At 48.2% G+C, this 25974-nt stretch overlaps 1 protein-coding gene across 8 annotated transcripts in view; it reads left to right on the top strand.

Moving 5' to 3' along the window:
* DOCK9 (dedicator of cytokinesis 9) overlaps window positions 1-25974 on the top strand; it is a 1069784-nt gene that overhangs the window by 903387 nt on the left and 140423 nt on the right. For all 8 annotated transcript variants that reach the window (XM_085622123.1, XM_085622117.1, XM_085622120.1 and 5 more), the window contains exons 41-43: window positions 5459-5641; window positions 12241-12354; window positions 16013-16228. In XM_085622123.1, coding sequence (XP_085478249.1) covers window positions 5459-5641; window positions 12241-12354; window positions 16013-16228 — 513 coding nt within the window. The remainder of the gene's footprint in view (window positions 1-5458; window positions 5642-12240; window positions 12355-16012; window positions 16229-25974) is intronic.

Genomic DNA, 25974 nt, shown 5'->3' with positions numbered 1-25974 from the left:
GGGCAGAGTTGTTTGGTGAAAAGGCAGATTCTGCTCTACAAAGATTTAAAGACAGCAGATTAACAGCAAAGTGTTTGGGTCTGCAAGCTCCTGCAAAGGGTTCGGTTTTTAGGAAATTTAGGGGCTTTGGAAGGTCATCTTTTCGCTCCTACCGACAGCCTCAGCAGCAACAGCAGAATCCCCTCTATAAATCCTATAGAGGGAGACAAAGGGGTCGGAGAGGTTCTGGACGCAACCCCTCTTCTTCTTCCTCCTCCTCTGCTCCCAATGAGGAGTCAGGGAAGCAGCCCTAGATCCCCCATCCCGGATCATGTAAGACCTGTGGGGGGTCGGGTGTCCTAATTTCTACGGGGTTGGAAATCTGTTACGACAGACCTCTGAGTTTTGAACCTCGTAGAGACTGGGTACGCCCTTCCCTTTCGGGAGTTTTGCTCCCCCTTACCCTCCTTGCCAAGGTTACTGCTCAGAGGACCATCTGCTTCTCCTTCAGAAAGAGGTTCTAGCCTTGCTTCAAAAGGGTGCAATAGAGGTGGTTCCGGAGCAGGAAAGGGGTCAGGGATGCTACTCCCGGTATTTCCTGATTCCCAAAAAGGACGGCAGATTGCGTCCAATCCTGGACCTCAGAATCTTGAACTTTTACCTGAAACAGGAGAAATTCAAGATGCTGACCCTTGCGCAGGTTCTTCAAGCGTTGCAGCAAGGAGACTGGATGGTGTCGCTCGACTTGCAGGACGCGTACTTCCATGTCCCAATCCTGAAGTCGCACAGGAAGTATCTCCGTTTTACGGTTGGGTCGCAACATTACCAGTTTGCGGTCCTCCCGTTTGGTCTTACTACCGCACCTCGAGTCTTCACAAAGGTGATGGCAGTGGTGGCTGCTCATCTCAGGAGGTCGGGGATTCCAGTTTTCCCCTACCTGGACGACTGGCTTCTGAAGGCAGAGTCCCCAGAGATGGTGCAGCATCATCTGCAGGTAACTTCTCAGCTGTTATTCGACTTGGGTTTTTCGATCAATGTGCCCAAATCTCACCTAGTGCCCTCTCAACGCACCCTGTTCATAGGGGCGGTACTGGACACTACTGTGTGTCGAGCATTTTCTCCTCCACAAAGAATTCTCGACATTCAGGAGATGGTCCCTTTATTCCACAATGGAGCGGTTATTCCAGTTCTGAAGGTCCTTCGCCTGCTCGGTCTGTTCGCTTTCTGCATTCTGTTGGTCAACCATGCACGCTGGCACATGAGGGCACTCCAGTGGTGCCTCCGCAAGCAGTGGTATCAGCACAACGGGGATCTCAGGGAGTCGATCAAGATCTCCAGAGAAGCTGCAGCGGATCTATCTTGGTGGAGGGCAATCTGTCGCAGGGAAAGCCCTTCCATCTGCCTCCATCGGTGGCCACAGTGATAACGGATGCCTCCACTTTAGGGTGGGGTGCTCATCTGAGGGATCTGGAGATCAAGGGTCTTTGGTCTCCAGAGGGAAGGTTGCTTCACATCAACCTTCTGGAGTTACGGGCGATTCGTTTGGCACTCAAGGCCTTACTCCCTTCCCTTTGCGGTCAGTCTGTTCAAGTCCTGACGGACAACACGACTGCGATGTGGTATGTCAACAAACAGGGAGGAGTGGGGTCTCTGTGTCTCTGCAGAGAGGCCCTGCGTCTATGGTCCTGGGCTCAGGGCCATCAGATTTATCTGATGGCAGATCATCTGGCCGGGGTGTTGAACGTACGTGCGGACAGTCTCAGTCGGCAGTTCTCCGCCGACCACGAGTGGAGGCTCCATCTGGAGGTGGTTCGTCACGTCTTTCGGACGTGGGGGACACCTCGGGTGGACCTGTTTGCCACCCGCGAGAACGTGCACTGCCCGTCATTCTGCAGTCTCCAGTTTCCGATGCAGGGAGCGTTGGGGGACGCGTTTCAGTTGAGTTGGGGCTCACAGCTCCTTTACGCGTTTCCTCCCATACCCTTGATTCCTTGGGTTCTGAGGAAGATTCGCCAAGACCGGGCCCAAGTCATATTGGTCGCCCCGGATTGGCCAAGAAGGGTGTGGTATACAGATCTCCTCCACCTCTCCTCGTGCCCTCCGCTCCGTCTCCCTCTGAGGGCAGACCTCCTCTCGCAGTCGGAGGGGCAGGTTCTACACCCCCACCTCCAGAGCTTACACCTTCATACCTGGAGATTGAACGGGGCAACCTGAGTTCTTTCTCTCTCCCACCTGATGTGGTGGACGTTATTTTATCGGCCAGGCGATACTCCACCAAGTCCATTTACTCCTACAGGTGGTCTAAATTTGTAAAATGGTGTGGAGAGAGGTCCATTGACCCTTTAAAAGCCCATCTTTCTAATGTGCTCCAGTTTGCTCTTTCCTTGGCTCAGCAGGGCTGTGCTGTGGCCACGGTCAAGGGCTATCTTTCAGCCTTATCGGCTTTTCTATGCCTTCCGGATCAACCGTCGCTGTTTAAATCTCCGTTTGTACTGAGCTTTATCAAGGGACAAACAAACATGTTTCCTCCCACTCCTTTTGTAATGCCACAATGGGACCTTAATCTTGTTTTAACGTTTCTGATGGGGTCCCCATTTGAGCCTCTGCATAGCTGTCCTTTGAGGCTGTTGTCCTTTAAGGTGGTTTTTCTTGTAGCCATAACCTCGGCAAGGAGGGTGAGTGAGCTCTTAGTTCTAGACCCCCTTTTCTTACATTAAATGCTGAAAGGATGGTTCTTAGGACCAGGGCTGCCTTCCTGCCAAAATGTGTTACTCCGTTCCATTTGGGGCAGTCTATTACTCTCCCTGTTTTTTATCCACCTCCTCATCCTTCCAAAGAGGAGGAAAGACTCCATCGCCTGGACCCGAAGAGGGCTGTGAGTTTTTATCTGGACAGGACTAAAGACTTTCGTCTAGATGATCAACTCTTCATTGGCTACGTTGGTCATTCGAAGGGTAGGGCGGTGCACAAGCGCACACTATCGAGATGGATCATCCTTGCCATCAAGATCTGCTACACCCTGGCTGGTAAGACTCCCCCCTGAGGGCATTAGAGCTCATTCGACTAGAGCAAAATCATCTACATCTGCTTTGGCCCGGGGTGTTCCTGTGGCAGATATTTGTAAAGCTGCGACTTGGGCCTCCCTCCATACTTTCGCAAAGCATTATTGCTTGGGCTCAGAGATGAGGAGGGAGGGCCACTTCGCGCGCTCTGTGTTGCAAGACTTTCTGGTATAGGAAGGTGGACACCCTCCTCCGGAAGTGGGGACTGCTGTGGGAATCTATTCACAAGGTGAGGAATCCACTGGCAGATGTATCCATCAGAAGAACAAGTTACTTACCTTCGGTAACGCTTTTTCTGGTGGATACAGTATCTGCCTGTGGATTCCTCACTGGCCCACCCGCCTCCCCGTTGTCCACCTTTGTATACCATGAAATAGGTCTAGTTTGAAATGCTTGTACATTTGTTGGAAATGCTTGTTTATTTAGCATCCTTTTCCTTTGTATACTGTGCATATGTGTTGGTATACTATATACTGTGTATACTTTGAGTTAGTCGTTGGTTCACCTGTTCGCCTCAAAGGCACGGAAAAAATGGGTGGAACTGACATCATCACGCCGACGTGGGCCTCTTATGGCTCCGGTGACGTCATACGGAGTCGCGAGCGGAGCCGATGTATTATGACGTCGCCCACGTCGACGTGGAGTGCTGGGGAAGAAAAATTCCGTGGAATGCTGGCGCAGGGGATATTCACAAGGTGAGGAATCCACAGGCAGATACTGTATCCACCAGAAAAAGCGTTACCGAAGGTAAGTAACTTGTTCTTCAGCCTTCTTTCCCTCCTACATTCCCCTGGGGTCGGTGGGGTTCTGCTTGTGGGGGTTTCCTTGGCCTGGCAGGGGCAAGGTTCTACCTGGTCCACAGATCTGGTCCCCTGTGGGGCCCTCTGTTCTGCTTTGGCTGGTGGGGTCCTTTCGCAGACCCTCCTTCCCAGTGGGTATTGCTAGGGTATCTATTCTACGTGAAGGAATCTGCGGCTAGTAGTCTCTATCAGATGTACGAGTTACTTACCTTCGGTAACGATGTATCTGATAGAGACGATTCTAGCCGCAGATTCCTTCACGGCCCACCCTTCCTCCCCTATTCTGCAAGGACCCTTGGGTTGGTCTTCAGTACCCGCCTCCCGGTGGGGGGCTGTGTCTCCTGTGAGTGCCTTCCTTGTTCTTGACTGGTGGCTCCGTCTGGGGGCGGTTCATTCCTCCCTTGGTTCTTTGGAGGATGGGGTTTCGGTGCACCGGTGCCCTGCTGCTCTGGCTACTCCAGGTTTGGGGGGGGATTGCTTCTATCCTTGTCCTCCCTCCCCTCCCTCCCTTCCTTCCATTGCTGTCCTCTGGTTTGAGGGTTCTCTGGCCATGTCTTGCTCTTGTGGGTGGTTGCCATCTAGGTTGGGGTGGCTTGGTGGTTTGTTGTCCCTGTCTGTCTTGGGACTGGTCCCATTCCTTGCTCAGGATGAGGGGGGTGGGCTTCCTACGTGTGCCATGACTTTTATGGCTGTTCTTCCCTTCGGGGCACAGGGATGGGAGGTTGTCTATGTGCGAGCAGGGTGGCTGCACAGGTTTCTGCTTGTTCTTCTTCTTTCTTCTTTCCCTGCCCTTGGGGTCTGCGGTGTTGGCACTACCCTGGTGGTGTTGTTAGTCACCGTTTCTTTCCAATTTTTCTGCTCTTCGCACACTGTTTCCATGCTCCCACAGTTTTTTATCTGGTGGTTACGCGTTGTGGTGCGGAAAAGTTCTCCGGAGAAAACTGACGTGGGCGCACCGGGGCGGGTTTTATGTGACCTCGCTGACGTCACGTACGCGGACGACTCCTGGGCGGAGTCGCGTGATGTCGCCCCGCCCCCAGCGCGCAAGGATGCTGTGACAAAAGTTTCCGGATCCAGTCTCACGCCTGGGGATAATTCTACGTGAAGGAATCTGGGGCTAGAATCGTCTCTACCAGATACACTGTTACCGAAGGTAAGTAACTCGTACGTCAGGATACGTGACATGGACCAGTGTGCAAAGTGGAAGAAACGGTGCATTAATGGAGTGGCTGCCCTCAGAAGTACATTAAAATAATGAGTAAATGGTGGGACTATTATGGTCTGGTTGGTTAATATAATGCATAGGTGCCATATTGCTTATCCCAGGATTGGTGGGGTTGTGTGGCTTTGGGGATTTGATGTCACACTGAACTGTTGCATATCTGTTTGTAAATTAAGCTTAATCATTGTTTTCGATACCTTGTTGTTGAAAACAATTTAATCTTTCAATTAAAAAAAGATATACCACAATAAATATTATCATTGTTCTGTTGAAGCTTGCACTTTGGTCAGCTCAACACACATGCTCAGAATCTGGAGTATTATTTCAAGACTTTGACATTTCAGTATATTGTTGTTATGTTGTGCCTAATGTGTACTTGTGCTTTCTCTGTCTAGTTTCCTTCTACGTTCTACGAGGGAAGGGCTGACATGTGTGCTGCTCTGTGTTATGAAATACTGAAGTGCTGCAATTCCAAGCTGAGCTCAATTCGCACGGATGCATCACAATTGCTGTATTTCTTAATGAGAAATAACTTTGACTACACTGGAAAGAAATCGTTTGTGAGAACCCACTTGCAGGTTGGTATTCTTCATGTTTAATCCTTTCGGGAGACGTGCCAATTCTAATTTTTTTCAGCATTTCCTCCGTCACATGCATTTGTTTTCTGCTATAAAGATTCCTGTTCAATGGTGATTTGCTTTTCCTCTGAAGCAGTAGCACCAATTGTTTGAATTAGAGAAAATTAAGATTAGTAAGAAATATATGAGCAGCTGCATTTATTTCCAAAGAGCCCACCTTTTCTGTAAATATTTACACTGGTAAGTTATATATGGGTAAGCTTTCATTAAAGACTAAGAATCAGATGTACAACCATTCCATTTTGTGACGACTCGCAATTCGTGACTCGCAAAATGGAATATGGTAATGTGTCTCAGACATTTAGCGATTCCCAATGGTATCTTTATTGACCTGCTTCATCAATATTCATGAGTCAGGTTGCAATTTGCAACCCACTGGGAATTGGCTACTATCACAGGGATGGTGGTCTTCTGTGGACAGCAGACCACCATGTCGCTGTTTGATTTTTAAATAAAGTAACTCTTTTATTCAAATGCAGCACATTTTCCTTAAAGGAAAACTGGATGCATTTAAAAGAAAAAGATGAAAAGCAGGCAGTGGTCCGTGGAGCCACTGCTTGCTCTTTAAAAATAAATTGCGTACATTCATGTGGCGACTGATAAACTGATTATTTTGTGGCCACATTTGCAGTCGCAAAATAATCATGCATCCCCCTGCGACTTGTTATAAGCAAAGGATCCCCTTGGCACGCCCTTTTCTAGTAGCGACTCGCAAACCATATTTTGCTAGTCTGTAATAGGTTAACGACTCACAAAATAGGGTTTGTACATACTACAACGCTTTTTAGCGGTAGCAAATGGCCAGATTTTCCATTTGTGACCTCTAAAAACGACTGTACATCTGGCCCCTTGTTTTCAAACTATGATTCTAGAGCTCGGTCTTTCACACAGCTCATACTTGCAACCGGGTGTGCTACATCATCCCTGTGCCTACATCTTAAGAGCAGTTCGTGCACTATTTCAGGCCTCGAGGAAGTCTTGTTACCAATCTCCTCCTCTGCATGCATAACCTGGGTGTAGGAACCTGGTCCCTCTCTCATTTGCGCAATAGTGCTTGTTTAGGGGGTGCTCAGCCTCTCTTCTGGTGACGAGGGGTCGGGTGCTGTAATGCCTCTACTAAGGTCTCCCATGCTCTGGCCACCTCTAGTGGCCTCTCCTGGCCTCTGGGATTCACACTGCCCCTGCATACCCAGCCCAGCCCATCTTGTCAGTTCTTTCCTCCAGACTATCCCTCTCAGGCCCTAAGGAGCCTTCCAGTTCCTGGCTATTTCCCTGGTCCCTAAAATCCGGGCTAGATCCAGAAACTTGCTTGTGGGTTTTAGTCTTAGCAGTGTGTGGGAACCAATGTAAGAGGGAGTAACTTGGAGTGCATTGAACCTCCCATTCTGTAACCTCAGCCATGACCTTCGTAATGGGCTCTCAGTAATCCAACTTTCTCCAGCATCAACAGAACATGTGGAGAAAGTTGGCTCCAACCTCACCCGCACCGGGGGCATTTTGCTTCATCTACTGCAAAATATCTATGAATCCTCCCTGGGGTGAGGTGTGCGCTGTGGAACACATAAAAAGGAATTTGCTTAAATCGCACATTCCTTGATACTTTAGGCATGCAGGCTGCAAGAGGCCTACCAGTCCTCTGAGATTGGGATCCCCAGGTCTTCCTACCTGCAGGCTCGTAGATTGTCCAGCGGTGTCAGCATATCACCACTCAGCTGCCTATAAAGACAGGTAACAACCCGGTAGGTCTCTGATGAGGTGACCACTTTTTGACAGCCCCCAGCTTGAGGCTGCTCAGATAGGTCCATCCTTCAGTGTCTGTGGACCGCAGTCGTGACTGCACTATGCAATAAGAAGTGACCGCAAGGGAGGTCATACCACTCTCTAAAGTCCTCAAATGAAAGTAGTAGCTCAGTCTCTAAGAGGGCCCCGAACGTCCTCGCACCTGCCACGACCCAATCCGCCAGCTCCCACCAGTCTCCCCCATGTGGAAGAACCGCCAGGAACTCTAGAGGGATCTCTGAGGAGTAGGGCATCTACACCCTCGTCTTCTGCAGGTTCCTGGTCCAGCAGTAGCGTAGTACCTGAGACTCAGTGAAGTCCCCAGCGCCAGGTGTATTTAGGCACAACAGCACTTGAGATAATTTGCGACGGTCTGGGACATAAGGGCCTAACTCTCTCCTAGATGCAAGGCTGCCACCTACTGTGTCAGCTATTGGAACTGTGCTGCTACATAGTAGGTCTCGAAGTTCGAAAGCGCCTGACCCCCCTCCTCCACTGTTGGCCCCTGAACTGTGGCCAGTGCTACTCTCCTGCATCCTGTCTCCCAGATGAAACTCATAATCATGGTAAGATCCTGAAAGATACTTCAGGAGAATCCACACAGGCAGTACCACGAAGTAGTACAGCAGACGGGGAGGGCTACCATTTTCAGTAGTGCTACCTTTCCCGCTACAGAAAGGAGGAGCGTGGCTCAAAAATCAGCACTAGATTGAATCGCATGAACAGCCTTGCCCACATTGCCCTCCAAGAGGTGTGTGGGATCAAGTTAAATCTATAGTCCCAGGTAAGGGAGACTTTGAGGCTCTCAATTTGCCTCCCCCAATCCCACTGGCAAGGCCCTATTCACCCTTGTGGGGAACAGGCAAGATTTTTGCCCATTGATCTGTAGCCACGACACCGCTCTGAATCGCTCCAGCAGGTCATGGGCGCCCCCAAGTCTTCCCCGGCGTCCCAGAGAAACAACAATAGCTCTTCCGCATAAAGGGCAATGTGGTGGGTTTGCTCGCCTAGCGTGATACCCTGACACACAGTCCCCGTCCTGGCATAACAGACCAGGGGCTCCATGGCCAGAGCAAAGGGCAAGGGGAATCCCTGCTGGGTGCTACAATTTACACTGTAACTTTCTGAGAGAATATGGTCTGTATTGACCGTTGCCGATGAATCCGTGTACAATAGTCTGGTCCAAGACACAAACCCCTGTCCAAGGCCAAACACAGCATTACCTTATAGAGGAAGGCCCATTCTAGGTAATCGAACGCTTTCTCGATATCAACTACAAAAACCAAAGCCTCCTTTTTATCGTACGTATCTGCCTCCAACATTGCCTCCAATATTCAGGGCCTTGTTGCAGCCTGGAATAAATAATGCCTGATCTCGATGTATAAGTGCTGGCATGTGCTGTAAAAGACAGGTGGCCAATATCCTGCTCTATACCTTATAATCGACATTCAGCATCCATGACGGCCTGTAGGGCCTCTTGTCATTAGCCAGTTTACCAGGTTTCAGAAGGGGCACAATCAGGGCCACTCACGTAGAAGTGGGAAGCAGTCCGTGTCTTTCGACGCTTTATAGACCTCCACCAGCTGGGGGCCTAAGTCGTCTGCAAAGGCTGAGTAAAACTCCACCGGCAGTCCGTCCGTCCGTCCATGCCAAGTGTTTTGTTTCAGACCATGGATTTTATGGCTGCCCTAATCTCTGGGAGTGTAATGTCTCCCCCCAGTTTGTCCACTTCTGCCAGTGTGGCAGTCGGTAGTTCAACTGACGCCAGAAAGGCCTCGATGTCGGTAACTAAGCAATGAGCTGTGCTACTGTAAAGGTTATCTTCCTTGACAGCAAGTATGTCTGTCAGTGTTGAGATATCCAAAGGCACATCCGCTAATGTTCACTCTGTCGTGGTGACGCTTTCCGCGAGGCGCTAATGGTCATCCTTCAGAATGTCCATCTCTGCTCCCAGAGTATTGATCTTTGTCTCTAGCGTCTCTCTGGAGGCAGTGATGGCCTGCATAATGTCTCTGAGTGTGAAACCTTTCTCCTGGATCCCCCCTTGCGATGGTTGGAGTGCTCCTGCCCCTCCACCGTTGGTACCCGCAGTTGCTGTCAATGGGGTCCTGTCGCTGCGCCACCTTGCCCATGGTGGCACAGCGGCGCAGGAGGATCTTCTGGTCCCTGGGTGGCGAGGCTTGTCTGCCCCCCGCGGTCAGCGAATTGGTGGACACCTCCTCGATGTGGCACAACAGCTCTTAGTGGGTGTCAGAGCATGCCAGTTCTCGGTGGTGCAGATCTCGTTCTTCAGTCCCAGGTAAGCTCTAGGCAATATATCAGGCGCTCCCCCAGAGTCGTCTGTCAGGAGGGGGCTGCTCTTTCTCCTAGAGCTTCTGGACTGCAGTACCTGTGCTGGGTCCCGCAGGGCACCTCCTCGCCAGTCAAGCCTAACGACAGTTGAGTAAATATCAAGCAACAGCCACCATTTTTTACTCTGAGCACCACCCTTTCTGGTCACAGTGGCCTCTCCAAAGCAGCAGGACGGATTTCCGATGAAGTGCGACTCACTCCATTGCTGGCTGTCCACGCCCCCATCACATACGGAAACTATGTAGCATCTTGTATAGTGTTCATACAGGCACACTTCAAAATGTAAGTGTAAAAGATGTAGCTTAGCTGCACCTTAGGACTTTGTTTCATCTTGGTGTGGCCAAAGATGACCATCTTCTTGAAATAAGAGGATTAGAGACTTCTTGCCTGTGATATGTACACAGTATCAGACAACATCTGTACTTTTCCTGGCAACATGGAAATAGCACAGAGCATGCCACTTTAATAAGACTAGTGCAAAGTGACAGCACCGCAAACATTTGGTATTGGTAACAAAGTTACTGTAAAAAGCCCACAGGACTCTTTTATCCATAAAGCAAGATTAATTTGTCAGTTTTACTAACAATTTTGTAAATTAAAGCTGTCAGACTTCTCTAATATTGATCCAGTGGAAACGGAAATCCTGGGTTATTGTAATTTATCTGATCACCTCAGCAATTGAATGTATTCCTTAGTTTGAGCTGTTGTTTCTCTGATTTGGGATGAGATCTGGAGTTCTTTTGTGTAAGCTTCTCATTTAATCCTTAATGAATTTAGTAACCTAGTATTCAAGGCATAGTGCATAATGTCATTGGATATTTATGTCAGTAACCTTGAGATAGTCTTAAAATACATAAATCTAATGTACAGAATGAAGAAACTATATTTCTGTGTCTGCATTCTCTGGTGATCCTCAAAATACTGTTTTAGTAGAAACACATGTTGATCTACTGACTGCAGAGACATGAGAAGCTGGTGGGGCGGTAAAGTCCTCTGCATGGTAGTGGACGTGCACCCCTGCACGAGTGCCCCACTATACTGATGTCTGGTTCCCTAATGCTGATTTTTGTTTTTTATGGGTTAACACTTGATCATGTGTGTGCGCCATGACATAGGCCTCTCTCACGGAGTGTGATCTGGTTGAACTGGGAGGGGCGCCCAAAGCGCTACCCTCATAGTTGTGGAAGGCTACTGCCTTCACCAAGAGTTAAGCACAATGAGCACGGAGGTGGCAGCATACCGTGTAGTGGTAGAAGGAGTGAACAGGACCTTTTTCACCTGTGTCACTGGCATGAGGTCTACAGGCTCATTCACTTTTTAAAGTACTGCTACTGTGTGCTTAACTCACCCTTAGCCTGCAACAAGGTGACGTGGAGTGCTGTGCAGCGCAGCAGTGGTGTATTTGCGCTGGGGGTATGTGTGCCTTGGGAGAGTCCCATTCCAGGACAATGCAGTACTGAGTAGTGTGTGCATGGTATACGCATGTGCTGGACGTACATGTGTCTGAGAGTGGTAAATTACCTGAATGATGTAGTGCTGGGCAGTGCTTGCATGTTGAATGCAAGTGCCGAATGTATGGGTGCCTCTGAATGCTACAGTACATGGCGGATGCAGTACTGTGCAGTGAGAGTATGCTGAATACATTCACTGGGTGTATGTGTGCCTGTGAGTGCTACAATACATGGAAGGACTTGGGTTCCATTTTGGGAGACCCAGGCCTGCATGGTGAAACATGGAGAGGAGGTAGAGAGATCCCCTCAGAAAGATTTGTGCATTGCTGCTTCCTTGTAAGCTGGATGGGGACACACACTGGGGAGGACAAGCCCTCCCCTGTGCACTTCAAAGGGCACTGTTTGATTCAGTGAGAGGTCACAAGGAAGAGTCCATGGTACATCTCAAGAAGTAGACGTGACTGATAACAGAACCATAAAGAGTAAGGCTGGGAGCCATGAGCTAACCTTTTGATGCACATATCATTGTGGCACATATCATGGTTAGGCCAGTGCACCTGCGTGCCCGGTGGCCCTCTGAAAGGGGTTCTGACAGAAGTTGTCTGGGGGTGTTTTTAAACTCGCTTAAAATACGTACTGTGGTTGATCAGTTGTGCCCATTTATGAACCATGCTAGGAGTTCCATCTGGTATCTTGTATAAATGGACTGATACTGGAAGGTTTCTATAATTTGATAATTCTGCAGTTCCCATCTGTAGAATGTGTTCATATGATGGTGGCCAAAGGTGTAAATCCAGTGTAGACCCTAAATCCCATGGCGCCAACTACTTTCTACCCTGTTTCATCCGTGTTGAATATCCAGACCTAGACATATCACTGTTGGAAGTAATAACTGCTGACCAGTTCAAGTGCTGAATTGATGCTATTTGATCATTATCTTACTTTGTTTTTTACAAGGTCATAATCTCCGTTAGTCAATTGATAGCAGATGTTGTAGGAATTGGAGGCACCAGGTTCCAGCAGTCTCTGTCCATCATTAACAACTGCGCAAACAGTGATAGGCTTATTAAGGTAAGTGTTATTGTGCATTATATTTACTTATTTTCCGAAAGATCAAATGAAAGTCAATTGGATTCAAAAGTTATTTTCACAGATTGTCAAATCTTTGCTATATTAAGAGCACCGGATTAGCTGTAAAAGCAAAGTAATTGAAGTGCCAACTTGTGTAACAAGGGCACTGGCTTCTTGGCTTTGATGAGGTCCTTGGTATAACTGGTGACGCCCGTGCATCAAAACTATTAGTAACATTTTCCACATCTTTTTTACTTCTTTCGTTGGGAGTATTGTCATGGCTCCTGCAATGTTCTAGGTTTTGAGATGGGCTAGACCTGCATTCAGAGACATGTTTTTGATTCCTATTCCTCTTGCATGTGGGGGCTTAAATATTGCAGTCATTCCACATGAAAATTCCCTAGAAACCCCACATATATTTGGTATTCCTAGGCTCATGGCATTCTGGGTAACATTTTCTTGGTTTGTGTTCTGCGATTTATGTTTGTCCATTTGAGAAATGCAACACCATATTGAGCAAATGTGTTAAATAAAATGAAAGAAACTGCTCATTTTTTTAAATCATATTTTCAAGGTGAAATGCTATGTTGGATGCGGGGTTGGTAAAAAGACAGTCTAGAACGTTCTGGAAAAAGAAAAAGCACATAGTTTGTTATTGCGAACTAAGAAATCAAGGAGGTACCTGTGTTTAATCAATTCAACATTGTTTTTTTATTTTTTTTAAAGGAAAGCTCAAGCACAGAATGCCTGAACACCCCAGCAGTGAAAGGGTTAACTAATCCCATAGCAAACTCTACAGAGGCAGTCTGTTGCCAGAGCAGTGACTAGTCTAATAGTAAACATCTCTGCAGTGCAGCTCGGCAGTCAATTCTGAGTTAACATAGTAGTGATTAGAGAAGGACTGCAGAAGCACACACAAGCTTTACCTCTTTCAAACAAGAACTCCAATAGGCTGTTCATTCACTGCGGTGTTTTCCTATATAGACTTTTTTCCTATATAGGCTTTTCCCAACAGACTGGTATAAGAGAGACCAACTCTTCTGCTTCGATGTTCAAACGCTAGCCTGGTATTCTTCTAGTAGTGTCACTCTAGGATGTTTTCCTCGAAAATTGTGTTCTAGGACTTTGGGGTCCATTACGATGGCGGGCAAACAAAGCAACGGCAAACGGGAGCGCCCGCAAGAGGTGCGGCGGTCCCGCAATGGCAATTAGGATGACACCTCCACGGTGGCGATGGCATTCTGCATATATTGCATTGCGGCGGGTGGTGCTGTAAGCAGCACCCGCCACAATGCAATATATGTATGTTGTGCATTGGCATGCACAACATGACAGGCACCGCACAGTGCCTGCCACCTTGTCCATGTCAATGTTGGAGTGTACCATAGGTACCCCCCAAGTGCAGCCCCCCAACCCCCTGGGGGTCCCGTATGGGCCCCCGAAGTGAAAACCGGATGCATTTCAAAGGCATTGAAAATGCCACATGCTAATATGGATGGCAGTGCCCACCATATTATAGGCCTTTTCTGCCCGGTAGGCAATCGGAACGATTGCCTACCGGCGGAAAAGCGGCGGACGGTCTTTCAGTCCGCCGCAGTACCCCCTGCCATGCTAATGTGGCAGGGAGTAAAAGGACGTCCGGTGGGGTGTGTTGGCGGGTGGATCGCCACCGCCGGTCAGTCGGTGGCGATCTGCCCACCATGCTAATGGGCCCCTATGTCTCTTTAGCATCAGTTCAGTTGAATGCGAGTGAATGAAAAGGAAATTTGGCATCCATTTCATAGTTCAAAAACAATGCTAAGCAAGCGTCTCTTATTTAAGTTTAGATTGTCTTGATGAAGGGCACTGCCTCATGTTGCATCATGCAAACAAAAGCCATTGGGGTGCTGGGAGTGTGGTCAAAGTTTGAAATTTACAATAAGCTATGTGAGAATATCAAAGGTTCATTTGTAGGCCTGGCTACACCGGCCTCAAGTTTTTAAAACATTTCATAGTAAACACACATACCTACATACATTCATACTGGGGCTTTCTGTCCGCTCTCTTCATCTATTGCTGTATTAAAGCATCATTCACATTTTGCTTCTGCTCACTACATCTTACAACATGGTGCATTGGATCAGACCAATTTGTCCATTGGCTCTCTTGCACTGTGAGTGTCAGCATTTTGCATGATCACATGTACACAGCAGTCTGAAAAAGAAAAGGTAGGCGCTTCAGTGTCAGGATTAGTTTGCCAGGGATGCTCGCCTACTTCTTTATTTTAATATTCCAATTTCTTTTTGTCCATATTGCATGTGTTTACCAAACAAAACATTAAAAGAATTGCACTCTTGCCAAGACTTGACCTATTGGCTTTTCCTGACATTGTTTTAATTGGCATGTAAAAGGTTCTCTGAATTAACTATAGGATTAAAGTGATTAATATATGAACGGACAGTAAATGCATCAAATCAGTCAGTTCTTTTACTGATATACTTGTGGCAGTGTGCAGTGCAGTGTGAGCATATCCTTTGATTATGTATTATGTTATGCTGAGTGTAAACCCATGCCGTGCTTGTCATTGTACTGCTGTGTACAGTTATGCTTCATAAAAATAAGAATTTGCAAGACTTCCAAGTTTCATATATATTGCACACCAACTATAATATCAGTGACCATTCACTTATGTGTATGTTATGAGCCTTGATTGATTCAAGTCTTTGGAAGTGAACTATTACTTTTTACTTTTAATTGGAAGATTAAAAGTTCATTAACTAATGAAGCTACTTCTCATGAAGTTACAGTGTAAACTTACTTGAGCATTATGCACTTGTCTTTGTCGTACATTCCTTTTGCTAATATGATGAGTGGTTTCAGCGCTCTAGAATTTTCATATACTAGTCTTCTGTGAATAATTTGTAATTTGTTTATGAAAACCAAAGAACTATCTCACCAGAATTGTGTGAATAGTTTTTAATCTCTTTCTGAAACTATCTTAGTTTAGTGATGCACTTTTCAGCTGTGTTTAATTGATCACAAGCCTGGGGTAAAGAGTTTTTAGAGCTTGCCTAGTGTTGTGCAGGAATCAAGAACATATTACTGTTTGGATTCACAATGCATCTTACTACAGTGAACAATTTGGTATCCATTCAAAGATGGTTGGTGATGCAGGGGAGATATTTTTCATGTTCGCAAACTATACACACAGTGTGGAGGTGAGAATAAGAAAAGTGTATACATAATTAATAAATTGACTTACTTTGATGGGGAGAAGGATTGAGTACTTTACCTTTTGTTGTCTCACCGAAAAAGTCCAGGTGTTAAATCTGAATGTTTGCACTTGTGTAACATTTGTTTGTTGTTCATGAATCAACACTTACTGATACTTTGCAAATCTTTAAATCCTTAATGTGTTTTTTTATGTGTATACGTTTCCTCTAAAGCTAAATTATTAAATCAATGCAAATGGTTTTAAAGGGTTGTGTCAAATGTTGGTCATGGGGGGAGGGCTGGATCCATGATGAATTTCCAGTTTCGTCTCTCCCTAGAAGTTCTATATACATTATTTTTCGCTTGTTTAACTATGGAATATGTCAAATTGTTATGGACTTTGCATGCCATATAATTTATGATAATTCACACAAGTGAATATGCTTTTTTAAATTTTTTGTTTTAGCACACTTCCTTTTCTTCGGATGTGAAGGACTTGACTAAACGCATCCGTACAGTATTGATGGCAACAGCACAAATGAAGGAGCATGAGAATGACCCTGAAATGCTAGTGGATCTCCAGTATAGTTTGGCAAAGTCATACGCCAGCACCCCTGAACTGAGAAAGACCTGGTTGGATAGCATGGCCAAAATTCATGTAAAAAATGGGGATTTCTCTGAGGTACAAAACTAAGCACATTTGTTACTTACGCTTAAATGCAAGTGGATAATATTAAAAATATGTGAAATAGTAGTGGCTGATCAAGGGTTATGCATTAATCAGACTTGTAGAAAGTACAAGAGTAATAACAGCGACCTTGCTTTGAAGTATTTTGTAGACTAGTGTTTGGCTTAATGTGTCTTCACAATGTGTTTTTAAGACCTGTTCATTCAGGTGGTGTTGAGTTTCAGTGACATAATTTGCTCAGGCTTGTTTGTCTATATCAGTGGCGGCTGCTCCCCGGAACAGCAGTACGGCGGGGGGGGGGCAGGTAAATGACTTACCTGCCACCGCCTCTCCTCCATCCTCGTTCTGGCGTCTTCTGTGACAGAAGCAAGAGGAAGCACCCGGCCTCCCTGGCTCCTCATAGCCAATCACAATGCTGCAATGCAGTGTTGTGATTGATCTGAGCGCCGTAATTCAGCTCTCAGCCACGCAATGGGAGCCTGGGCATGTTCTCCACCCAGGCTGCAATGCAGCCTGGGTGGAGAACATGCAAAGTACGGATGGTTGTTTGGCCAGCCTGAAAGGGCCTGCCAATCAGTCATTGCGCACTCAGAGGGCCCACCACTCCTCCCCCTGCTCTGAGTGCAGAGCAGATCCGCCCGCCCCTACAAGATGCAGCAGCAGGAACAAATAAAATAATATTAACATCAAGTTCTTATTTTGTTTTTCCTTTTTTTACACTGCAAAAAGCTGTGGGGCGACGCTTCCCCACCTTAGCGGGGGAGCCACCACTGGACTATATGTATGGTTTAGAGATTTACTGGGACATCCATACAGGAATGCCCTCTTGGAGAGCCTGTTGTCCTGCGGGCAAGTTTTTGAGGCGAAATAGCCCACTTGAGCCTTGGACATTTACTGTTGCCAATCAGTGCAGAGGCATAGTACTCTATTAGAAGTGCTCTTCAATTTTGGTTGTTCAAGTCAAGTGTCTGTTTTCTCTTTATTACCTTTCTTTGCAACCTATACAGCCTTTATCATTCTGAGGCAATTATGACCATCACTACAGGTACTCATGTGTCATCTCAAACAGAGAAAATTAATTTGCCAAACGGCGCTAGAGCAGAAGGTGACCCCCTTCTAAAAGCAAATCAGGAGCACCTTGTTAAAAACTATTTGTGTGTCTATTCAAAATGGAGGAAATCTGGTCTTCTTTATTCATTCTTCTAGCAGTAAGAGATTACCAGATATATTTTGATAAGTCACCTTTAAATTTCCCATCTTCTGAATAAGACTGATGTTATCTATGCTGCTTCCTTTGAGCCTGTCAACCACATTCTATTCCTACCACAATGGCTGTGCATTGAAATATGTTGTTCATATCATCAATGTTTCTGTATTGCACAAGAAGAATTTTAAACCCTTAAACACTACTTATACTTGTTATGGTATATTGTATGGTGGGGCAGATCTATGTAGAATGTATTTGTTATTGCAACAATGAGAGGTGGAGCATGTTTCCTTTAAGAGTCTGCAGAATAGCATTTTTGTTTAATTATGAAAGTCCCTCTTTAAACCACGAGGAATTTGGAAGGCTGATCTAAAGTTACACAACTAAAACTACAGAAGGTTTTGTTATAGAAAACTCAACAATAGAAAATAAAATGTTGATTGAACACTTAAACAGAATTTATTAAAAGTTAACAGAACTTTTGCAATTGTGATTTATTGTAAATCTGTAGGCCAGAAAAATGTTTTGCATAACAAGTTGCTGGATGCACAAGTACACTGGCCTATCTTATTTTTCTTTGAGAACAATCCTAAATACAAAGCTTATAAAAAGTTCCTTAGATGTATCTTGCAAGAGAATGATAAGATTGCTGCAAGAGACGATGCTTCATTAGAAAGGTAAATTAAAGCTTGTGTTTAGTGTTTACTACTAATTAATAGTACCAGCATTCAGCATGGCACACTAGTGATACGTCCTGCCAAAGTATTTCATTTCGACATAGCGATGGATGACATTCCCTGTGCAATCTAAAAAGCATTGCTAATTATGTACTTTCCATTTCAAAACAAAATGCTATTTAAAATGTGCAAGCCCCTAGACTGTCCAGATGGAGCCTGCAATTGAAAGACTGGACAAACAATTTACCAATCGGAATTGCTTTAAGACTGATTAACAATCTCAAAAGTGTGAATAGTGTAAATTGAATTTGGGTGTCACTCCCTTTGATGCTTACTATTCTTATGGATAAATCTTCTCATAGATTCACCTAGATACCAGGCTAAATATTCCATGATGAAATTGAAGTAGAGTAAGGCAATTAATACGACTTTTTTTTGAGTGTGCCTCCCTTTTCCCAAAACTTGGTGCAATATTTAAAAGACTGCTGCCAAAGACTCAGCAGCTGAGCAATTATTTTACCCTTCTAGAAGAATTGGCTGAGGGTACCAGCTGAACCCCACACATTGAGCAATCCCTACTCCTGCACCTCAAAACCACTGCAAAGCATTTCCCTCCATAAACCATGCTTTGCTGTAAGTGGCAGGGTAGCACACATAGCCTTTTTCTTCCTATACCCACCCTTTCTTCATCCTGACATTCACCAGCAGGAAGTGAGATATTTTCTGCAAGTTTTAATGATGGCAAAAACAGCATTTGCTTGAGGTCCATCTTTGATCGGATCAGGCAATGCCATATGGTGTTTCTCAGTTTGTAGTGGGCGGTGTTTCTACCAGCCCAGGCTCCTGTTTGGACTTACATGTGGTCTGAGAATCTGAACAAAAATCTGGCTGAAGTGGAGGAATATTTTAGGTAAAGAGGAAAGATATATTTCCTATCCTACACAACTAGTTTGTAAACGTGAAAACTCTGGTACCACGGAGAGCATCTGTGAGCTACTTGTGACATCCTGCCTGATCTATGGTTCTCAGTAAAGTTTGTCAAATATTTATTCATATTATTCTAGTACCGTCAGTTTATTCTGATGGTGCTGAATAGGTGTAGGTTTGTTAGTTTCGACTGGCCCAGAACCTGCGGAAGTACTTTAATCTGAACCAGCCCTCACTTTCCTGTTTCTCGTAGATCTCTGCACCCCAAACATCTCCTAAGTCCATTAGGCCTAACTGCAATTGATACAGCTTCAATAGAAACTGAGATTGCACTGCAATAATTTGTGAGGGATGTTGTGCCCAGCCCCTGTAACCAGACTTCTAACCTCATAGCACCAACGGGTGGTGAAGAGAAGGAACTTGCTGAGGTGACTGGGAGGGGACATTTAGAAAATTATTATTATTATTATTTTTTTTTTTAAACCTTTATTTTCAAAAGTCTGGACACAGCTATTCAGCCGACAACCCGGAGGTTCGGCAGCTTCGGTAAACAGGAACAGAGACGCGTCCACAGTACAGTGAAGGAGGAGTGCAAAGATTCCATTTTTTAAATAAACACAAAACACACAACAACCCCCAGCAAGGCAAGAACACTGAATGCCCATGGTGATAGCCCCCCAGGGGAGGCAGGACCCCAATCATCTACCATTTACAGTATCGTGAAAAGAGGAAGAAGGGGGACAGCAGGGGCCAAGGAAGTCCATTAACCATACTGAGCTGGAAAGAAGGTTAGGAGGAAAGCTGTTCCTCGGGGGGATCCAGATCAGGGGCAAGACAAATTCCCCCCCTGTATTGGTTCCACCGCCCCCAGATGGCGTGCCACTTCCGAGGGCGGCCTCTAGCGCAATATACCGTCTTCTCCCTTAGCATACTCCAGTCCATATTTTCTTTCCACGCGGTCAATGTGGGGGGGCCCACGGATCCCCACAATCGCGCTATATCTCTCTTAGCGACCATGTTGCCCAGAGTCACCCATTGGGTCTGCGCCGCATTGTGATCAGTGGGCCCCCAGACATTCAGGAGACAACACCGCGCTTCCGGCTGCATAGCAATGCCCGTCACCTCCCCCATCACTGCACGGACTCTCCGCCAGAATTCCGTGATGACACCACATTCCCAAATGATATGCAGGAAAGTACCCACCATACCACATCCCCTCCTGCATAGGCCGTCCTCCGAGAATCCCATGTGAACCAACCTTGGCCCCGTCACGTACACTCGATGCAGTATTTTAAGCTGCACCAGCCTCAGACGCGACGGGATCGCAACCTCCTTAGGAGAGGAAACAGCAGACTGCCAATCCTCGTCATCCAACTCGAGGCCATCCCTAGACCACTGGTACCTCAACCCCAGAAGCATATCCGCCCGGACGTTTATCAGTTTCTTATAGATGAGCGAGATCGTGCTCTCGGGCATATGACCATCAAGGACCCGGTCCTCCAAAGGAGAGGACTCAGGCACCTTCTCACCCTCTATGAGGACTGATCGGAGGGCGTGACGCACCTGAATATAGCGGAAAAACTCAGATGGCCCCAGTTCATACTCCTTCTGCAACTCTTCAAAGGACTTCACCCTCCCCTTAATCAGGACATCTCCGACCCTGGAGATGCCTATCAAGTCCCATTTGTCAAAGCCTTTTGTGTGCCAAAGCCTACCCAATCTCTCAGATTCAAACAGCGGGGTAGCGAGGGTGAGCCTATCCTTCCAGCCCAGCGAGTCAGTTGCCATCTTCCACACACGCACCGCCACACCAGTGGGCCCCGTGAGGGACGAGTTCAGGGACCGCGAATACAACGCCCTGTAATAGTTACCACCACGCAGCAACCACCTGTCCATGGCATACCCAGGGCTGAGGGCCGGGCCATAAAACCCATGATTAATCGCACTCAGCTGGGTGGCCCAATAGTACCGTCGGATGTCTGGAAGCGCAATACCCCCGTCGTACCATGGGAGCGTCAACTTTGCAATAGCTATTCGCGGCCGCCCGTCCCACAGCAAAGCTCGTTGGAGGCCTTCGACCTCCCGAAAGTAGTTGGCCGGTACCCAATCCAAAGTATTCTGCAGCGCGTAGAGGAACCGGGGAAGAGACATCATTTTGAACAGGGCCGCACGCCCAACGAGGGAGAGCGGCAGCCTCCGCCAGCCCTCCACATCCCGCCTCAGGCGCGCTAGGGGGGGGAGCAGGTTCCTCTCATATCGCACGGCAGAATCCATGGAGATAAAGATCCCCAGATACACGAAGCCCTGCTGAGCAACCTGGATCGAACAAGTTCGAGGGATCGGTGGAACCTCGCCACTAAGAACATATAAATACGATTTACTCCAGTTGATAACGAGACCCGAGTTCCTACCGAAAGATGTGAGTACGTCACAGACCACTATAAGTGATTTCTTGGGTGAGGCAAGATACAACAGGATGTCATCAGCATAGAGCGATATACGGTCCTCGTGCTCAGGCGACCATCTAAGTCCCTGTATATCCGGGTGCCAGCGTATCCACGCAGCCAGCGGCTCAAGGGCGAGGGCGAACAGCAATGGCGACAGGGGACAACCTTGCCGAGTACCCCTCCCAAGCTGAAACGGAGTCGACGCCCGGCCATTTACCACCACACTCGCAAGAGGGCCCTCATACAGCAACTTCACCCAGCTCACAAAACCGTGGCCAAAGCCGAACTTGGTCAACACGGCCCACAAATATGCCCATTCCACCGTGTCAAAGGCCATCGTGGCATCGAGAGACGCCATAATAGCTGGTTCACGCAGCGTGCCCGCCCTGGCGATTACACCATGTAGGCGCCGAAGATTTAACGCTGTGTTACGGTGCGGGATGAATCCGGATTGATCCGGATGGACCAAGTCACCGAGTACCCTGATCAAACGGGCCGCCAGGATTTTAGCCAGAATTTTCGGCTCTGCGTTAAGGAGTGAGATAGGCCTATATGAGGCGCACTTATCTCGGGGTTTGCCCTCTTTGTGTATAACCACAATCGTCGCCAGTCGCTGATCCAACGGGAGGGCCCCACTCCCCCGCGCCTCCACGAACATGGCGCGCAGGTGAGGGGCAACCCTATCCGGAAATAGCTTGTACAGGTCGACCGGCAAGCCGTTCGGACCCGAGGCCTTGCCCGAGTTCAACGCGCGGATAGCCCCCGCCACCTCATCGACCGTTATGTCACCATCTAGATCGTCCCTATCTATATCAGAGAGACAGGGCAATGCAATATCACGCAGGAGGTCATGCGAGTCCTCGGGCGGCCTGTCCGACACTGAGGCATAAACCATACGGAAATAGTCCGAGAAACACTGCACAATCCTCTCAGGTTCCACAATCACCTCTCCCCCCTCTCCCGTCAACTCCGGCACTACTCTATTGACCCGTTCTTTTTTGTCCAGCCAAGCCAGGAGTTTCCCGGCCTTGTCACCAACATCATACAGACGGCCCTGCTGTTCCCTACCGAGGGTCTTAGCGGCATTCGTCACCAGGTCCTTATACTCGGATTGCTTCAAGCACAGCTCATGCAGTGAGGCCTCTGTAACCTCCTCCTCCAGCGCTCCCTCCAAAGCCGCGATCTCCTCCTCAACCTGCAAAACCTCGCCATCTCTCCGCCGCTTGGCAGCCACTACAAGGGAGAGGGCTTCCCCTCGCAGCACGGTCTTAAATGCTTCCCACAGCGACACTGCCGAGTCCACGGATCCCTGATTGTCCTTGAAAAAATTATCTACTGTCTTTACCAGCGCGCTGCGCATCTTGGGGTCTCGGAAATACCAAGGGTTGATAGGGGCCACCCTTCCCCCTCCCTCTCGACCCAGATCCAGCCTGACCCACACCGGCGAATGGTCAGATATACCACGCGCCATGTGCCTGGCCTCAGACACCAATGAGGCATGCGCAGCCAGAGTGAGTAGGTAGTCAATCTTAGAAAGGCTACCATGCGCCCCGGAGTGGAAAGTGTATTGGCTCTGTGTGGGGTGCCGGAGCCTCCAGCAGTCTATCAGGCCAAGCGTATCTAGAAAGTCTGGAAGCCACTTCTGAGCCCCCCCCGTGTCTCTGGGCGGGTATCTATCCAGCAGGCCGGAGCCAACAGCGTTGAAATCACCTCCCACTACAAGCATACCCCCCGGGAGATCCAGCAGGGCCCTACCCAGATCTGTGAAAGTGGAGGCCTGCAGGGCCGGCGGGACATAAACCGAAACTAAAACCAAAGTTCTTCCTTCCCACCGCCCCGCCACCGCCACAAACCTCCCCCTATCATCAACAATGGTGGAGTCCACCTCAAATGGTAGCGAGGCTCTGACTAGGATGCCCACACCCCTGGACCCAGAGGAGAATCCCGAATGAGCTATGAATTTATAACCCTTCCTATTCAGGGCATAGCACGTATTACCTATAAGATGCGTCTCCTGCAGCAGGGCGACATCCGGCAATGACCGTTTCAAGAATTGCAAAACAATCCCACGCTTAATGCGATCCCCCAAACCATTCACATTCCAGCTTATAACACTTAAACCCCTACCCCCCATCCCCAAACGTAAAGAGGCCCACCCCACACCCGAAGAGCCCCCATGGAACAGTCCTGGAAATAATCACTATGCCTTGCTGAAACAAACCCCCCAACAACAACCCCAAAATCCCGGAAACCCCCTCCACCCTGCACCCCTGCTGCAGCTTACAAAGCCCCCCCAACTTGCAGTGTGCCTGTCGCCCTACCAAACCCAAAATCTACAAAAAGTACCCTAAGGGAGGAAAGAGCTCCCCTCGTCCTCCCACAACCTCCGTGTTTACTGCAAGTCATTATCTAAAGTCAGTCCGAGTCAGTCCGGTTCCGAATACATCAACCTTGTTCATCCCGGCCACTGTCCCCCTCTACGGCAGTGTCCTCTTCCGTGCGTCGATGAGGCAGAGCGTCCAGCCATTCATCCGCCATGGCAGGTGACTCAAAGAAGAATGTTCGTTCTTCAAACACCACACGTAGTCTGGCAGGGAAGAGCATGGCGTATTTCAGATCCCTCTCCCGAAGCCTCCTCTTCACCCCCAGGAAGCCCTGCCGCTGCCTCTGTACCTGCTGGGTGAAGTCAGGATAGAAATTCACCGACGCATTCTGGAAGGGGACCGGGCCCGTTACCCTCGAGGCCTGCAGGATAGCGTCCCGGTCTCGAAAATGAAAGAGCCGGGCGACGATCGGCCTCGGTGTGGCTCCCACCTTGGGCCGCCCACCAGGCACTCTATGGGCCCGCTCAACTGCGAAGAACTTCCCTAGACCCTTAGGCTGCAGATGATTGAGCACCAGGTCCTCCACGAGCAGGTCCACTGAAATCTCGTCCGAGGACTCCGGGACCCCGATAATGCGCACGTTGTTGCGCCTGGCCCGGCTCTCGAAGTCCTCCAGCCGACGGGCTGCGAGATCATGCTCGGTCCGCAACTTACGGACCTCGGTCTGCAGGTCCGAGACATCATCGGCGAGGCCCGTGGTCTTGATGTCCAGGGATTTGACCCGTTCATTTGTTTTGCCCAAATCCGCGCGGATCAGATTAACATCCACCAAGATGGTATCCACTTTGTGCGCCAGGGCATCAAACTGTCTCCCAATCGAAGTCTGCAGCCCGTCAAGTGCACCCATGACATCCTGCAGTGAGAGCTCCGGGGCCAAGGGTGAAGCAGTCTTCTGTGTATCCGGGGACTGGCTCGGTGCACCCGGTGACCCCTTCTGCTGGGCATAGCGGTCCATGTTATTGGCTTGAGTGTAGGCTCCCCGCCTGGTGGCCTTGGGCTTCGGCCGATCCACCTCTGCTTTGCCCGACATGGTGGGCTCGAGCAGATCGGGTCAAACAGGACTGCCCTCTCTCAGCAAGAGAGAGCAGGAGTGCTCCGTCTTACGATGGGTCGCCAGTGTGGCATGCAGAGCGTCCAAATGATAATAAAGCAGACGCGAGCACTCCCTGGGCTGGGCAGACAAAGGGCGAGAAAGTGAAAGTGAAAGGATAGGGACCTCCGTCCGGCAGTTCACCCCTCGCCTGGCCGCTGTTGTTCAATTAGAGGTCGGGCATCCTGCCAACTCGAGCCCCTGGCATCCCTCGGAGATGGGCCTCAATCTTCCGCCATGCATAACTCCGGTTCCCGGTGGGCGATTCGACCTCGGGTGGCATCGATCGCCTCCCTGACAAGTCATCTACACGATGCCATGCATACAAACAGGATTATATACAGGATAGACGACGGAGGGCACGAGGGTCTCGGGAGCTCAAAGCTCACGCGGCCATCTTGGTCAAGCTCTAGGCTCCTCCCTCTTTTAGAAAATTATTGATGCTAAATGATTTATTGGTAGGTTGGGTAACGCATCTGAAGAATCCTTCAATCAGTGGGATTTTGCTTGGCAAGAGCAGTGTTAACATATCACAGGAGCTGAGGGCTGTTGGCCTGTTGTTGGCATGTAAGTCTAGATCCTCAGTCAGTGTACTGGCATGTACCATGTCACCAAGAAGATGGGTGGTGTGAAATTGAAACTGTTGGGTCCTGGAGACCTGGTTTAAAGCATTATAGTTGGGGGGGGGGGGGGAGGGGGGTCTCGCTTTCGGTGTCCCGTCATGCAACTAATGGCATGGAGTAGCTAGATATCCTAAGCAGGTTTACCTCTGTGAACCACAAATGAGAAGTAAACAGACAGATTCATCTTTTTACCTCTAATATCATCTTTAGATGCAGGAATGTATGTTCCAACAGTTAGATTCCTTCCAGGTTGTGTATGGTTTGCTATGTCAGATATTGTTTCATATTTAGGCCATATTCTCTTCACCACCTCCTCAGTCTAGATGACCAGATGTTTAAATGATCTGGATATCTTGCTTGTTTACCTATCAAGCCAGAGTGGATA

This window comes from Triturus cristatus, chromosome 8 (assembly GCF_964204655.1).
Source record: "Triturus cristatus chromosome 8, aTriCri1.1, whole genome shotgun sequence".
Taxonomy (NCBI): domain Eukaryota; kingdom Metazoa; phylum Chordata; class Amphibia; order Caudata; family Salamandridae; genus Triturus; species Triturus cristatus.
This window is presented reverse-complemented; position numbering and strand designations above follow the sequence as displayed.